Here is a 15,579-nt window from a genome sequence, read left to right on the forward strand (position 1 = left end):
GGGGACCTGTCCCCTCTCCTCGCCGTGCTACAATACAAGAAAGAAAGAGGGCGAGGAGGACTTTCCGCCAGGCGGAAGAATATTTCTGCTGGTCCTCCTTTAAGAAGCGTCGTTTCCACCTGACTCAAACGGCTTATGACTCAACACTCACCTCACTGAGGCCTACTGAAAACGTGCGCGACCAAAAGCTTCGCCCTGGTCGGCCTTCCAAGACTGGCCAAACGCTGACTAGGTTCTGTTGACTGTGATGAATTGTACCTTGATTAATGGTAATGCGAAGAGCGTCAGACAGTCAAGTTGGACGGTATTCGCTTAAGGAAGCTACGACTACAAGCGTCAGCCGTGCTTTTTAAGCGCACCGTCCAAATTATAGCTTGCAATTGATACTTTTGGTCGTGACGTCACAGCTATGAACCCTAAGAGGGAGTTACCGAAACATTTCGTAGTAAATAGATTATACTCAACTAGAGGAGCTTCGATAATCAAACGTGACTCATCATAGAAAGAAGAAAAAAAAAGAAGTCGTTTTACCTGAACTGAACGTGCATGTTTTAGTTATATCACAAGTGAACTTTCCCTGTTATTCGAGGAAGCAACAGAGATGCTCCTTCTGGTGTAACAAGCGATCATCGCAAATAGTAATTCATGTGAACGTTCTTCTGCGGAAAGCAAAAGCTCAGAGTACTGTTGCTAGCTTAGTTCTACGTTTCTATGAAAACACAAGAAAGAGAAGGAAGACATGGTTAATAATTTAGGCGTACGATCGACTGGTCAAAACGCGCGAAACAATTACCAAGAAGGATTTTCACGCTTCTCATGCCAAGATAAGATACTTTCACATTAGGTTCTTTGACGCGGAGTTAAAAAAAAATCACTTTACAAGCGTAAATTGATATATAGAAAGATACGTTGGTATAAATGATGGATATAATGTGCCTGTCTTGATCGCAATTTCATTGAACTATCATTTTGAAGGGTGCAGCACGATTGCCCCGGCTGCAGAATCTTCGTCGCAAAAGCCCCGCGTCATATATTAGTCCTACGTTTGGAAAACCCCGCGTTCAATTACCCCGTCCCGTATTCCTCAAGTGCCAAAAGCCCCGTCCTCACTGCCCCCGTCCCAGCCTCTTCGCGCTTCAACCAGCATTGTTCTATATCTTTACCTAATCCGTTGAGGGTCTATAAAGGCTCTTTTAAGTGAAAGAAACAACAAAATAAGGTTTACATGAATTGCAGAAAAAACTTAGAATGAGGTACTACAGTGACCAATTGCATAAATCTGGATAACCAGCGATGCACCCTGCTGTCATAGCGGTATATACTCAGATGTCGAATTATAGATTTTATCTACCCAAATGTATACAAATATTTTTAGGACCACGTTAGAACGGAAGTTGTGTTTGGTGTTGTATATGTAATAAAAACGGCGCCATGAGCTGCGAGTTAACAGTTTTGACAGAGCCGTCGGAACTGTGAATCCGCGTGTGCTTCAGAGTCGACGAAAGCTTTGGTTCAATGCTTATTCATAAAAACTGTAACTTTAAAGTGTTTGTCAGTGACTTATATTTTCTGTTTGTTCTCACTTGTAATGTCACAAGATGCGAATATGTATAGTGTACGCCTGAAGAACGGGAGGCTTTATCCAGTTATTCTTTACTTGAGTACAGGGTATGGCATGATTGTTACGCAAGCTCGCCTGCGCACTTATTGTCTCTTAGTTAAAAACAGAATAAAAACTGAGGACCCGGCCATCTGACGCGCGGAATCCCGTTCCGAAACTGGGGCTTTTGAAAATGGGACAAAAAGGCCGGGGTGTTTGCCGCGGGGCATTTGGCATCAGGTTTTCGACATCGGGTGCTTTCGTGCGCCACCCCATTTTGAAAACAAGCAACTGAATCAGGCGGCATTCTCAGTAATGGGTCAAAGGTGGGAGCGGATTTATAGCATTTGGTTGAGAGAATTATGGCATGCAGCATGTCGCAACGGTTGGTTTCATTACTGCTGTATGAGTCTTGTATTTTTATCTACTCTGAACGAACGAACAACAGCAGCAAAAAAGAAAGAACACTTTCGCAATGTTGTTCGCATTTCAGTCACACTTTACATCGATAGCATCGGGAGATAACCGACATTATAACCGATTCCTAGACGTCAGTAGAAGCAAGGATAATGTTATCTGCCAAAGACCCTGTTTAGGGCGTTTTAAAGTCGGGGAAAAAAGAAAAGCTACGATAGAAATTATTGTAGCCTTCGGTGCTGACTGGAGGAAATTGAGGCAAAAAATATGGCGCCTTTTTCGCGTTCCGGTTGGCAAAAAGTCGCAACACAGTTTCGACGAAAGTGAACGACGAACAGGGTGAAGAAAAGAAAACAAAAAAGAAACCAGGTCGCGATTGAAATTCAGCAGTCGAAAACAGGAACTAGCGAGACGGCGAAAAGAAAAGTTTGCGGAGAAAATAGAGAACCGTTCGGTTTTAAACCGGCAAGAACGAAAGCGAGACGAACTAAGCCCGAAAAGTTGAAAACAAAAAACAAACAAGAAACTTCATAAGTAAATCGCTAAAAGACGGCCCGCGAGATTTTTCGATAACGAAGATCAGGTTCGCGTTCTAAAATGGGCCATTTTACGAGGAAGCACTGCGCGTCTTGTATTTCCTCTTGGTTTCGTATTCGCAATGTAAGAATCTATAATTGTTCGATATACTTTTTTCTTATTGTTAGAAACCGCTTTAGTTCGATCGCAAATGAAAAAATAAATTTTTTTCTTAGTTTTTTTTTTTTTCAACTTATTTAGGATCGCTTTGTTTTTGGTTTGATGTTTTACGCGACAAAAATTGTCTGTAACGGTAGGTGAGGTGAGTAAAAGGACGACAGGACAATTCAGCTTGCGCGTGGTTACGTACATCAGAGAAAGAACACAACTTTAAAAGTAGATGCGTAGTAACACCACGCGCGTTCGTGTCTTTTTGCATAGCTGCCGCGAGTGCGTTTGTTCTTATCTGTCCAGAACATACTTATCTGTCATTCTGTCCTGAACATATCTTTATATCCTAGAATAATATGTAGAAAATCAGAATGTATTGTATATTGTCGATCGAGTATTTAGTAAATTATAATAGTGCTTATCATTATGTTCTGAAATGCCGTCACCGCTAATCACGAAGGCAGTATCTTGTGTAGGAAGACATTAAAAAAGAAACCTTTTAGAAGCTTCAAAGTGGCAGCCAGACTTTTCAAGAAGTGGCTTTGCAAAATGGCAGCTATCAATTCGTGATTTCCAGGGGATTTTTTGCTTTGTTTTTTTCAAGTCCTTGTGTCACTGTGATTTGAAGGCCATTGGGGCTGAAAACAGTCACACTTGGAAAGAACGATAGTTTGTCTCTACTATATTAGTGTTGAAGCTCTAAAATGTGTAATGTTTTAATATTTTTATGCTAAACACTCAAAGTTCAGTACAGTGGAGCAAACTTTCCATAATTGTCGAAGTTTTAGTACTCCTTTAATCATTGAAAATATCATAGAACTTTTAGTTCAATATAGCCGTTAGTTCAATATAGCCGTACGAGTTTCACTGTGGTACCTATCTCTGCTTTCTTGTCGTTGTCGTCCCCTAGCAAATAGGCTCTCTTCGTGTTGGAAATAGACTTTGAAAGGTGTCATAGCGGCGTTCTGATTCACAGATATGACGATTAATGACAAACACGAACAGAACAGCAGAAACGAACCGTTTTCGGGCACAAGATCGAAGCAGAAATACTGCATACCACGCGGTACCCTTTTATACGCACATTCGTAGACTACTCGCGTTCGTCGTTCTTATACTGGTATTCACGTACTGCGCGTGCCGAGGAGAAGATGGTGATTAGCTCCGGGGAAATCGTTAAGGAAACTGGGACGCCAGAAGAAGAAGCGTCCCTGAGCAAACGTGAGGAAGTAACGAGCCAGGCCCGGAGACGACACGCGGGCGACTTGGATCCGTCAGACCCGCCACGACCATGACCCGCATCGCTACGCGTTTGCGCTTCGTATACACACGATGTCGTTATGGTCATTATGTGTCTGCGTCGCTGCTGCAGCGTCGATGGTACGTCTCTCAGTCAACATGTGCTAAAAAAATAAGCAAAACATTTTTTTTAAGGGTGGTGTTTGGTTTTAGAAGCAGTGATTCACAGTTTGCATTTTTATATAGTATATTTCTTCGCCACCGGAATGCGAGCTGAAGCACGTAGGAAGCTGACTGGAATGTTTTAAAAAGAAAAAAAAAAAAAGGCAGGAAGTTATTGCGGAATGTTCTTGTATACGGAAGGGAAGGGGAGGGGAGTGTTAGACCCCCTGTTTTGACGGACACCAGACTGACGGAAGCATTGGGACGCGTGCTAACCGCAGGTCTGTTTCCTGTTTGTGATCTCTCACAGAATGGCATCCAATTTCTTTGTGGACGTGGGGGAGGGCGTGTCTTTATTTTATTTTTTATTTCGTTTCTTTTTTGTGTGTTTTTGCCAACTAAGCTTTGAATTCGCCGTTGCACATCACTGTTGTACACGACTCGTGTTGTTTTGACTGCGTGCACCGAGGTTTGTCTGACGTCGGGTCCATTCTTTTGGTGCCCAACGTGGGGTTCAAATATAACACGAGGCAATAGGCGAACTAAGCCTGAACCGCTAGCACATATTGCATATAAAGTAGAAAAAAATAAGCCTCAACCACTCGCACAAGCTACATATTAAGTAAGTAAAGATAACCAGAGAAGCTTTTGGGCCGAATCCTTGCTTTGGGTGCAAAGTGTTTGCACCCAAAGCGTTTATGAATCGTTTGGCATCTGCTACATTTTCCCTCAACTATACCACTAGGCACGACGTCATAGAAATAACAGGTTCGGTGCCTCGCGGCGCAAGGCACCGAAATTTAACCATCGTTATCAGGGCACCTCCTGCGCATGCGTATAAATGTGCGCCAGCAGTGGCGTGTTTCATCTTAAATGGGAGCTCCGCCAAAAATTTGACGGTCGCTAATTTGCGTTAAAGGTTATTCGCCATATCAAGAAACACGGCTGAACTGCTAACCCAAATTGTATGTTAAATTATTTTTGAGTTATTAAATTAATCTTCACCGTTTTTTTTTTAAATTTTTTTTTAACTTTTACTGGAAACGTTGAAAACATACGTTACGACAGATGTTTTAATTCGGGAAGCTCACGGGTCATAAAAAGGTTTGAAGGTGCGAAATAAAGGTTTTGTAGGTTGTTCGGCAGAACGCAGAACCATTGACGGCATATCGTGTTTGTTACACTGCCTGCTCGACCTGCAAGTTTTACAACATGCATGATCTCACCCCACTAGAAAGTGCGGGGAAATTTCTATTTCTATTTCTTTTTCGGAAGCACATTCATTTGTTTTATTTTCAATAGCTGCTTTGAATTGCAAAGATAATAAATTGCGTGCCGGGAAGAGTAAATCCCATCTTTTCCGGAAATGCCATTCTTAGGGTCCATCAAGAAACCGCCTGTCTGTCTGGTAGACAGACGCCTGCATTCCCTTCAAAACAAAACAAACAACGTCTTCTCTTTTTTTTTTATGGACAACACGATAGGCCTTGCCAGACAGCGTTCCGAAATTGTGACGACATTATATGTACAAACAACCCTTTAAATCTTGGTCGGTGTACGTTTGCATTCCCAGACTACGGTCTTTATGCAGTGTCCGGGAGTAAACTTTTTTAACGCGTGGACATAAAGAAACGCGACATAAACCGGACACACGCGCGAACACAAAAAGACTCCGGCGGGAGACGCATGCGCAAAAGGGTCCGTGTCCAGCTTTGCATATCGTTCCCAAGAAAGCCAAGGTTAGATGCGTCGACCTTCTCCTCCGAGGCGTTCCTTCATTTTTATGTTTCTTGTTAATATTACGGATAGTCGGTTGCCCAGACGGTGTTAAGTTTGTTGCGAGGCTTTCTTTTTGTTCTTGTTTGTATCAGTTAGGCTGGCGGGCGGCGGCACCATTTCGCTGGAGTATCCCTGAATTAGCACGCTGGGCAGGACGATCTAAAACTGGAATCCACCGACGCGAAAAACTTTGCTGCCCCGGACGTGGGTGGTGGGGCAGCCAGAACCTAACTGCGCAAAACTCACCAACCAAAAAAAAAATGTAAATAAAAATTATTAGAAACTTTGGTGTTGGGAAAGACTGGCTCAGAGTGTCCATCTTTGAAACAGCTAGCGTCCACAGCATTTGTGCAACAGAACAAAGAGGCAGAGCTAGGGTGACTGGCCGGTGAACTAGGATGCCATTATCGTCGTCGCGAAGCTTGAGACGTTCAGGGTTGTTTTAGTTTTGTTTCTCTCTCCTTGGTTCTTTCTTTCTTTTTTTTTAGTGTGTGTGTGTGTGGGGGGGGGGGGGGGGGGGCGGGGAGGGGAGTAATATATTGTTTACTCTCGGCCCTGTCCGCCTGGTCGACCTATCCTCAGTATGGGCGACATAAAAAGAATAAATTATTTGAACCTGCAAATAGTAAACACATAGAGGTGAGGCAAAACGAGAATGGGTGACTCTTACGCTTATATCCAAAATGTCTTCAATTGGCGCGGCGATGGCAAAACAATGTGCACGCCCATGCTGGAAGTGACAACATTTTAAGATGGCGGAACCCCTGTTGGAAAGGTGTATATGATTGACATGGAGGTAGGAACAAGAGGAGGCGACATACCAGCTAATGCCAGCCAAACGAGGAAACCAGGAGTGAAGCCGGAAGTAGAGGTCACGGTCGGTGACAACACCGTCTGCTTCTTTTGCAGGGGTTGTGTTGACGTCAGAACGCTGAACGCTGATTGGCTCTGATTGAAGGACAGCGGGTAGACCTCAGGGCAGCTTGCCCTGAGGTCTACCCGCTATCCTTCAGTTGGAGCCAATCAGAACTCGACGTCTTTCTGACGTCACACAACCCCTGAGATAGAAGCAGACGAAGTCGCGCTCCGCATAGCGTCTCTTGGTTTTGTTCAATTTTGATCGTGGTAGGGTGTGTGTCCCTCCAAACCCGAAGTCTCCCCCGACTTTACCTCCGGTGCCGTCATGTCGCCTCCAGAAGCTTCCTACCTTTGTGATGATGGATGGTTTATTAAAAACCTTTTCGAACTGTTCATGGGGATCTGTCGCCGAGTAGGGCATTGCACCGCAGCTCAGGGCACGTGGCGCGGAAGATCGCACTGGACGATCTGGGGAATTCTGGGCTCAATCAGTGTGCAAGTTGTAATGGCTCAATTTCACCCATACTCCTTTCAGTCTGGATGAGCATCGTACCGGCGGGAGGTCGTGTATCACTACAGCGTGATGCACGCTAAAGATCCCACGCTGTCGTGCTGCACTGAAGACGTTTCTTATCTACAGCCTGTAACGATGTTGCGAGAACCTATGGGAAACTCACCTTACGTTGTCTTAACATCTAATGGCAAATTTGACTCTTTGTCAGTCTGTTCGTGAATGCTCGACAAAGTTAGAACGCGTATACATCTGAATATTGGAGACTAAGACGATACGTTAGGCCATATATGTAGATCTACAGGTCTCCAGGTCATGTTATATATATTTGTCCATGTCGGGTAGTAATAGTTATATTACAGACGTGCTCCTAAATTGCTGTAGGTTAATTAAGGTGGAAATCTTTTCATACCTCTCCTTGAGTACGGGGCAGAATAATATGGATTGCTTTACTCGCACGTTTTCCACTTAATCTTTGTCAAAAAACAACAACAAAGATGCCTTCCTAATAGCGACGGGTAATTATTTATATTGTGTATTTTACAAACATAGCACAAGACTCACTTAAAAAAAATAGTTGGGTTTCGGTACTGTATTTTGCCAGTATGTTTATTTAACACTGACAAAGTCTTACTCTGAATATAGATTAGTTTCTTATTGTTTTTATATATTAGGTTAAGGTCGACTTGTGGAAACGTATTTCTGCCTCCAGAGTCCAGACAAGGAAAATCCGCAACCAGTCTCAATTTGAGAGAGCAATAAATATTTTTGTACACCTATAAATTTTAAAAAGGCCATGTCCTGTGTACATCTCACAAATATAAGTTCAATAAGAACCACCGATTACAAAACAAAACACACGCAAAACGCTATGCTCCGGTCTTTTTGTTTTATTGAGTGGAAGCGAGTTTTAATGCGATAGCACTATTAAGCCACTGATCACAGATTTCTGTCTCTCTGGAATCTGGCCCCGAATATTTTCCCCGCTAAATTTGGCGGCAAAATGTTTCGCTATATTGAGCGGAAAATTGACGTCACGTGATTTATGCACCAATTCAGTTTCCCCGCTAGATTCAGCTAAACTGAATTGTCCTGAATTCAGTCCACGTGCTCCAGTTCTTGGTTGTCGAAACCGAACACCTGCCCGAATGTGCAACGACAAATGCCATCGCATTCATCGATAATCACCCCTTAGTTTCTACAATTATTTTTTAATGATGTCAGTCAATAAAATTATTCAAAAACTCGCTTCCATTTTTTTTTTATAGCTCACGTCAGCTGATTATTTACTTCGATTAAGGGCGCGCTAAACTAATTTCTTGTTTAATTATCGCACGCTGTCAATCAGGGGCTTCGTGTTCATATTTCAACTATTGCGACTTGCTTGCATCAAAGTTCACCGGCTTGTCCAGAAACTGAGTATTATTTACACTGCGTATTTCTGTTTACATATCGTCGCCTTATTTGGCTGCGTAGTCGAGAAAAAAAATTATTATTTATAGCGGTCTTTTTTTAATTTTGACGCTATATTTAGATTGAGACTTTTTTTTTTTTTAAACGTGGTGTTTACGCCGACGCTATTTTAGCCAACGTTCCAAACCGATTTTTTGTTTTTGCCTAAACCACTCATACTCTGACGTGTAAGGAGCACGTATACGGGTCCTCCAGAAAAGACCTAGAGGTGTTGAGTTTGAGGGCAAGCCTCGGGTATTTGAGGATCGTGGAAGCGCGCGCCTCCTGACGTGTCGTGACGCGGTTGACTACGTCGCTTTTGCGCCACTTTTCTCTTCTTATGACTTCTTTTAGGACCAAGCTGCGTTGCATCTTCATTAGGCAAGTGAAGGATGAAAAACGATCTTATGCAGTCATCGAACTGACGCATTCTTCTTCTTTTCTTTATTTCTGACTTTTTCGCGGGCTTTTCGCGTGAGTTGCGTGTTTGCCTCGCTCTTGCCTCCCCTGGCAGCCCTAGTTGGAAAGCGCCGACCTAGAGGCTGAGTGTTGCGTGCGTGTTTTGAGCGCGGTCGGCTTTTAAGTTGGTGTGAAAAAAAAAAGAAGCCTGCCACTCGGCAAAATAAACACGGCTTTTAACGGAAAGCTTTTGGTCGGTTTGCCGTGCGCGTGATGCAAAACCTCGTTATTATTATTATAAGTTTCTTTGAAAGAAGAGGGTGGGAGTAAAAGATACATCGACCTCTTTTGAACTTTTTTTTTTTCTTTTTTTATTGTATAAACTACTTCATTTTCGTGAGGATCTAATTTTCGCGAATTTCACAAATCACCTACGATTCGCAAAAAATAGGTCCCGAGAAACAATGACAATTCCGATAAAATGTAAATACAAATCTATATTGATATCCCACCACGTCGCGAAAATTAGAACCCGAGAAATATTTAGAAACTACGGCTTTGACGTAAATCGCGAAATATTGAGCCCGCGAAGAAATAAATCGTTTACAGTATATACTATAAGCGTTCTGAAAGAAACTTACATTATTTTTTTATTATATCAAGCGAGAGATAATGTCTTGCATTTTAGCATCGTACAAAGCCGTCATTCAGCATTTGCAAACAGGTTTCTTTGGGAACCCTGTGTAACCCGCATATGTTGTAATTGATGATCCCAGTACTCTCATTTTGACGCATACTTTTTTTTTAAGATTCTAATTTTTCTCTCTTGCCAGACAATGGCTTGGGTGTTTCTACGTGCACGACGTAGAGATACATTTCTGTGTCTTAGGTATTTTGGGGAGAGGTTTAAAAAATTCAAACAACGACACGAGTTGGTGTTGTTGTTGTTGTTTCTGTTTGTTTATTGTGCTTTTTTTGTGAATCTCCGCGGCAATTATCTTTGTTTAATGGCGCTATTAAGGACTTCAGGGTTACCAGGTGATAGAGGCGCGGCCCCCCTGACGACCCCCAGTGCCTTGCAGCCGTGTTAATAAAAATGATCTACGCTTTCAAGAAAGCAGGAGGAAGAGTCAAGCTAGAACCCGGGTGCATGCGAAACTCGGGGAATATGCTTCCACGTATACTTTCGCTACCACAAAGCGGCATCTCTGTGTGGAGCTCATTATAAAAACTACTTTTTTTCGTGGGACTCGACGTACGACGTCGAGTCCTATAAAAACTGGTGCCATGCCTGCAACTGCGTGTATATTGTCCAAATATGAAGATCACTGTGTCAGAAGTTTGCTGCTATAGAAAAGCGGCATGAAAATTAGGTAGAGTAAGTGACAACAATGTGTAGTCAGTCCACGTTTTTTGAAAATATTGACAGCATTTTAATTGCGCTATATTGCCAACTTTTCTATGGTTGCTCTTTTTCAGAATAAGGGTTACAAATCTGTTTTTTTTTTTTTCCCTACTAAACCAAGCTTTTTGTTTACCTTGATTACGGCACAACGTACACGATTGTTTTCAGGAATGTTTACAGAGTCCTAACGTTGCCTCGTTTTCATTTTGCCAGAAGGGTAAGTCATGGTGATGTATACATTTCCATAAAAGCCATAAAACGTTTCACTTAGTTAATTAAGACAATCATGGCATCTGATGTTCTTTTAGCAATAATATGGATCCATTTCTTTGGCTCTTTCTCCCGCTTTCTTAAATGCTTAGATTTTATTAGCGCGACGCATGCAAGGCACTGGGGGTCGTCAAAGGGGCTGCGCCTGTACTACCTGGTGACCCTGGAGTCCTTAATTGCGGCATTAAACAAAGCTAATTGCCGCAGAGATCCACAAGAGAAACACAACAGACCGGAAAAGTAAAAAAGAATCGAGTCGTTGTTTGACTCTCCGAACCTCAACAAAAAAAAATAAGACAAGAGAAGTGAGTACCACCACGAACAAAAAGTATAAAAAAAAAAGGATAGACGGTGGGCCCGAAGAGCATGTGAGAGTCCCTCCAAGCTTTCTATATATATCCGCGCATGCGCCCTGATCCTATATACACACACCCTCTCGGCGGCAGCCAGCCAAACTAGCCAGCCATAGCCGCACCGCTGGTAGGGAGTCGAAACGTGCGAGGGAGTGGAGAGGCTAGAAGAAAAGAACAAAAAAAAATATCGGCCGGTTTTGCGTTTCACTCAGTGTCAAGACTCGGGTTGTCGGGTTGCGTTCGCCGGCAGTGGACTTGTTCGAGTGCGAGTGGTGACGATCATTCGTGGTATCGGTGTCCGACGGCTGTGTTGTTGTGTGCAAGCGCGGAGGCAGCGAGTGGCCCTGAGTTTGCGGAGTTGTGTTTGACAGGATTCTTCATTGTCCGAGATGAATCGAGTAAGTGACTGTTTGATGCTCTCGTACATCTTCGTATGACGTATACACTTACCTCTCTATTGTGTACTTTGTGTGTACTCGTGTATGACGTGAGATTGGCGTCTGCTAAGTTCTAACAGACGCGAGCTTCGCCGATGGGCTGGGGTTGGAGGTTTGCGGCAAGAAAAGTTTCGTTCGTCAAATTCTGTTTGAGACACTTTGCAACCCATTGATAGAGCGCGTTCCTTGATTAATAACTTCAAGTTGCACGCGATGAACAAAAAAATTAAGTTTCAGTTAAAAGCATTCAGTAAAAACTCTTCTCCCCCCCCCCCCCCCCCCCCTGGCCCGCCCCAACCCCCGGACAAACCTGGGTAAGCATAGGACACACAAATGAGCGTCTGCTGTAAGAATCGTGGGTTTATCTAGGATTGCCAATCTGGAGTGTGTGTGTGTGTGCAGGGAGGGGAGAGAGGTGGGGTAAACATTTTTAAGAGGGTCCAAAGGGAAAGTGATCATTATACGTTTCTGCACTTCGAGTAAGAAAGTTTGGGAGGGGGGAGGGAAGGGGGGAGGCGAGGTCGGACTTACCCTGAGGGTGTGTTAGGGGGGTGTTGGATCTGTGTTTACAAATCCCTGGTTAGCATTGTCCCTCGTCACATTTGAGACTCTCGCGGGTTCCTACCCAGACGAGCGAAGAGCGTGTGCCTTAAAGTAGCTGCGTCTATCGTCGGACATGCCACGGGCGACAAAAAGTTCACCGTCGTGTTTTACGATGTGTGTGTTCAGTGTAGGCCTGTCCAGTCTCTTCGGGCTAAGCGCTTACAGGCACACAAGTCAGTCTGTACTCTGAGTTCAAAGCGCTGTTCCCCACCAGCTCTTCTTCCTCGCTGTTCGTCCGCATGCACTTTAGACTACTCAGAGAATACAGCCCTTACGGTCCTTATGTGGTCGATGTAATGTTACGTCATCCGCATGTACACAGTCACTGAGGGCTAATGAAACGCGAGGGCTAATGAAACGCAGGGCGTCGCGAATCTCGAGCACCTTGCTATCCAGCCGTGGCCAATGGGGTCTCTGCATTTGCCGATAAGTGCGCCAAAGAACCAATCACAGAGCTGGAAGCGTCAACATAAGAAAGTCACGCTCTGCTTGTCGGGGTCTCTATCACACACACCATGGTATTTTAAAGCATGAAATGTTTTGTAATGGAACCCCTCAATCCTAGAGATTATGTTCGCCCGTCCGTCTGTCCGTTCGTACATGTTCCGCTACATTTAGCGGAAAAAGCGACGTCACGTGATCTTTGCACCAATTCAGTCTCCGCGCTAGATTTAGCTTGAAAATTGATGTCACATGACCTAGACACGTATTCAGTCTTCCCCCGCCAAATTTGGAGTGGAAATGGATGTCGCGTGGCCTGACGTCACGAGGCCTACACATCAGTTCACTTTCTCCCCGCTAAATTTAGCGGGAAAATTGAAGTAATGTGACATGACGTCACGTCAATTTAGTTTTCTCGCTAAATTTAGCGGACAACTTTCATCACCTTATCTTTGTATTAGGTCAGTTTCCCCGTTAAATGTAAAGGGAGAATTCACGAGAATATAAGTTCTTCACTGCGTTACGACCGTTCAATGTCTTCTAAACAAATCTAAACGATTGCTCTTCAAATACTTCACCTCATGCATTATATAACTTTTAAAAATAAAGGTCGCCGTCATTTTTTTTTATTTACTTCCTATTAACTTTACGCTGTGCATGTATTTAAATTAACGCAATGGGTTATACCCGCGGTGAACTCAGGATGGCAATAATGACTAACGTTGAGGAAATTTCATCTTGCCTTTACTTGATATAAGACCAACTGCGTTTATGAACCAGACACTCTTGTTTCGTTGATGATCGAGTACGTGAAACGTAAACACAAAGCTAATGACGAATATTCGTGCGACTTGGCGGCTTTATGATACTGAGCTCTGGACAGCGGCACAAACATACTTTACTACAACCTCGTTTGCTGGTCGTTTAAAGTATAAAAAAATAACTAGAATACATTATAGTTTATAACAATTAATTTGTCTTGCGCGCTATTTTTTTCTTCTTCTTCACATCATTCATTTACACGACAATTGCTTGGACCCGTAGCCACAATGGCTATAGTACCGGTGACGGGTGACTGCTGATCGTTCGAATCAAGACATTGCTTAGAAACATGTTGTATCGTTTTCACCAAACTAGAATAGGCTGAAGAGCTTGGAGAAAGATACACATGTTCACATTCGTGCATGTTTTATTCCAAAGCGAGGCCAGTCGAGACGCAATGCGTCGACCTGCTCCGCTTTTCAAAATTTCGGAATTGGCAGAGTGTCTAATTTTCTGTCTTCTGTGAGAGATTTGAAAATCCTCGATAAATATGTCTTGAAGGTTCTTCAGTTCAAAAGTCCGCGTGACCCCATGCGTCGGCCAGCCAAACCAAGACGTATGAAAGAGCCTTTCTTGCGAAATGTAAAGGAAACGCTCTGTCACCTGAAGACGTATACCACCAACCGCGTGCAATATTCCCTCCCAAATGCGACAGAGCGGGCGCCTTTCCAAGTAAATGCTGGCAAGGAGTCCAAAAGGACAACAAATGGATGTCATGCTGGGCAGGGATGAAGCGAAAAAAAAAAACTCAAAACAAAAATGGGAATAGACACCCTATGCCAGGGTTCTTTTTCAGTGACGTTCCCTCCAAACACGAACGTTACCAACGAAAAATCTATTATCACTCGGTCATGGTTCCAACAGTATTTTCGGGAAGGCGCGCAGCTGCGGCGATACGGGTTTATTGAGGCAATAACAGCATTCGGAGAAAATGCTGTAAACTGTGTACTATAAATTATTTACATGACAAAACATGACACAAAGAAAGCCCGATGCGTCTAAAAAAAATTCGCAGGAAAAACAAAACAAAAAACCTGTCACTCAGCGAGACGTTGCTTACCTTCCAGTGGGAGAATGTTGCATTTACATATAAATAGCGAAGGTGAAGGTCTAAGGTGTTGCAATCAGCTTTTACGAGGTTTATAAGTAACGTATACTATCACTTTGCCGTCTCGATCCTTTTCTTAGAATTTAGAATATTGCTTCTGGCTTTCTCTGAACTGATAATCTACAGCAAACTTTTTTTTTTTACGTACTTTATTTTTGTTTAAAAAACTTATCCCCCGGAGAGGAGACCTGCAAACAACTAGCCGTTACTGGCAGCTCCTGTCGTCATGGTATATCCTGCCTGTGACGAAACGAAAATATGATTAGCATACTGAAAGGTTCTTAGCAGCGCTTTAAACTCCCCCCCCCCCCTTTTTTTTCCCCCAATCTTTGAAACATATATGAGAATTTATTGTTTTTCTACCGTGTTTTCATATCACGTCAGTCCGCCATTTTGCCGTTTGATGTCAGCGAGATACGAGTTTTAGCTTCTTTATGTTACGTTATTGATAGTGTCAGGTGAATCACGAGAACTCTCGTTTTTCGTACGCGCCAGACATTAATAACAAAATGACGGAAATGAATCCGTAAAGACACCGTACATTGACAAAACCCAGAACGATCGTTGTGCTGTTTTTGATTGAATGAGCTCTTTATAGTTGTCGCACAGTCCAACGAAATTGATATCTGATATTCAATATTAGTCATAATCACTACCTCACACATCGTCTAATAATGAATTCCATCAATTTACTGTTACTTTAAATTGTACCCCAGGCAACTAGCTTTTGTGCATTTTTTGCGTATGATCTCGTAACGAGTAAATGGTACGACCGTCACGTCAGCAACCTTTTCTAGCGCCTTTAAGTCTTGAAGACTATATCTCCGAAACGCACGGTAGCAGCATTCGATCGAAGTTATGATTATTAACAAAATATATTTTTAAAAAAGGTATTTTTGTTTGCAAATTGCCGTACATAGTTTAAGACACAGGGAGAACGGAAACTCTAAAAATGCGTGAAATGTGGACCTCCACGGGTGTTCTTGCTAATGTTCTCCCCCTCACCTTCCGCTTTTTTTAAAGATGACAGGAAGCC

The 15,579-nt window shown here is 43.1% G+C and overlaps 1 protein-coding gene across 14 annotated transcripts in view; it reads left to right on the forward strand.

Annotated features, from left to right (window-relative positions):
• The window catches only part of LOC8031447 (LIM domain and actin-binding protein 1), a 171,970-nt gene that overhangs the window by 46,222 nt on the left and 110,169 nt on the right, over nt 1–15,579 (forward strand). For 2 of the 14 annotated variants that reach the window (XM_040499246.2, XM_040499253.2), the window contains exon 1: nt 11,232–11,530. The exons of 9 other annotated variants lie outside the window; for them this stretch is intronic. In XM_040499246.2, coding sequence (XP_040355180.2) covers nt 11,522–11,530 — 9 coding nt within the window. In that variant the 5' untranslated portion in view covers nt 11,232–11,521. Of the gene's footprint in view, nt 1–11,199; nt 11,531–15,579 lie in introns of those variants that run through there. 3 more of the 14 variants (XM_029987083.4, XM_040499249.2, XM_029987132.4) reach the window with 3 other exon arrangements.

The sequence above is a fragment of the Ixodes scapularis genome, unplaced genomic scaffold (genome assembly GCF_016920785.2).
Source record: "Ixodes scapularis isolate PalLabHiFi unplaced genomic scaffold, ASM1692078v2 PGA_scaffold12__126_contigs__length_90152505, whole genome shotgun sequence".
NCBI lineage: Eukaryota > Metazoa > Arthropoda > Arachnida > Ixodida > Ixodidae > Ixodes > Ixodes scapularis.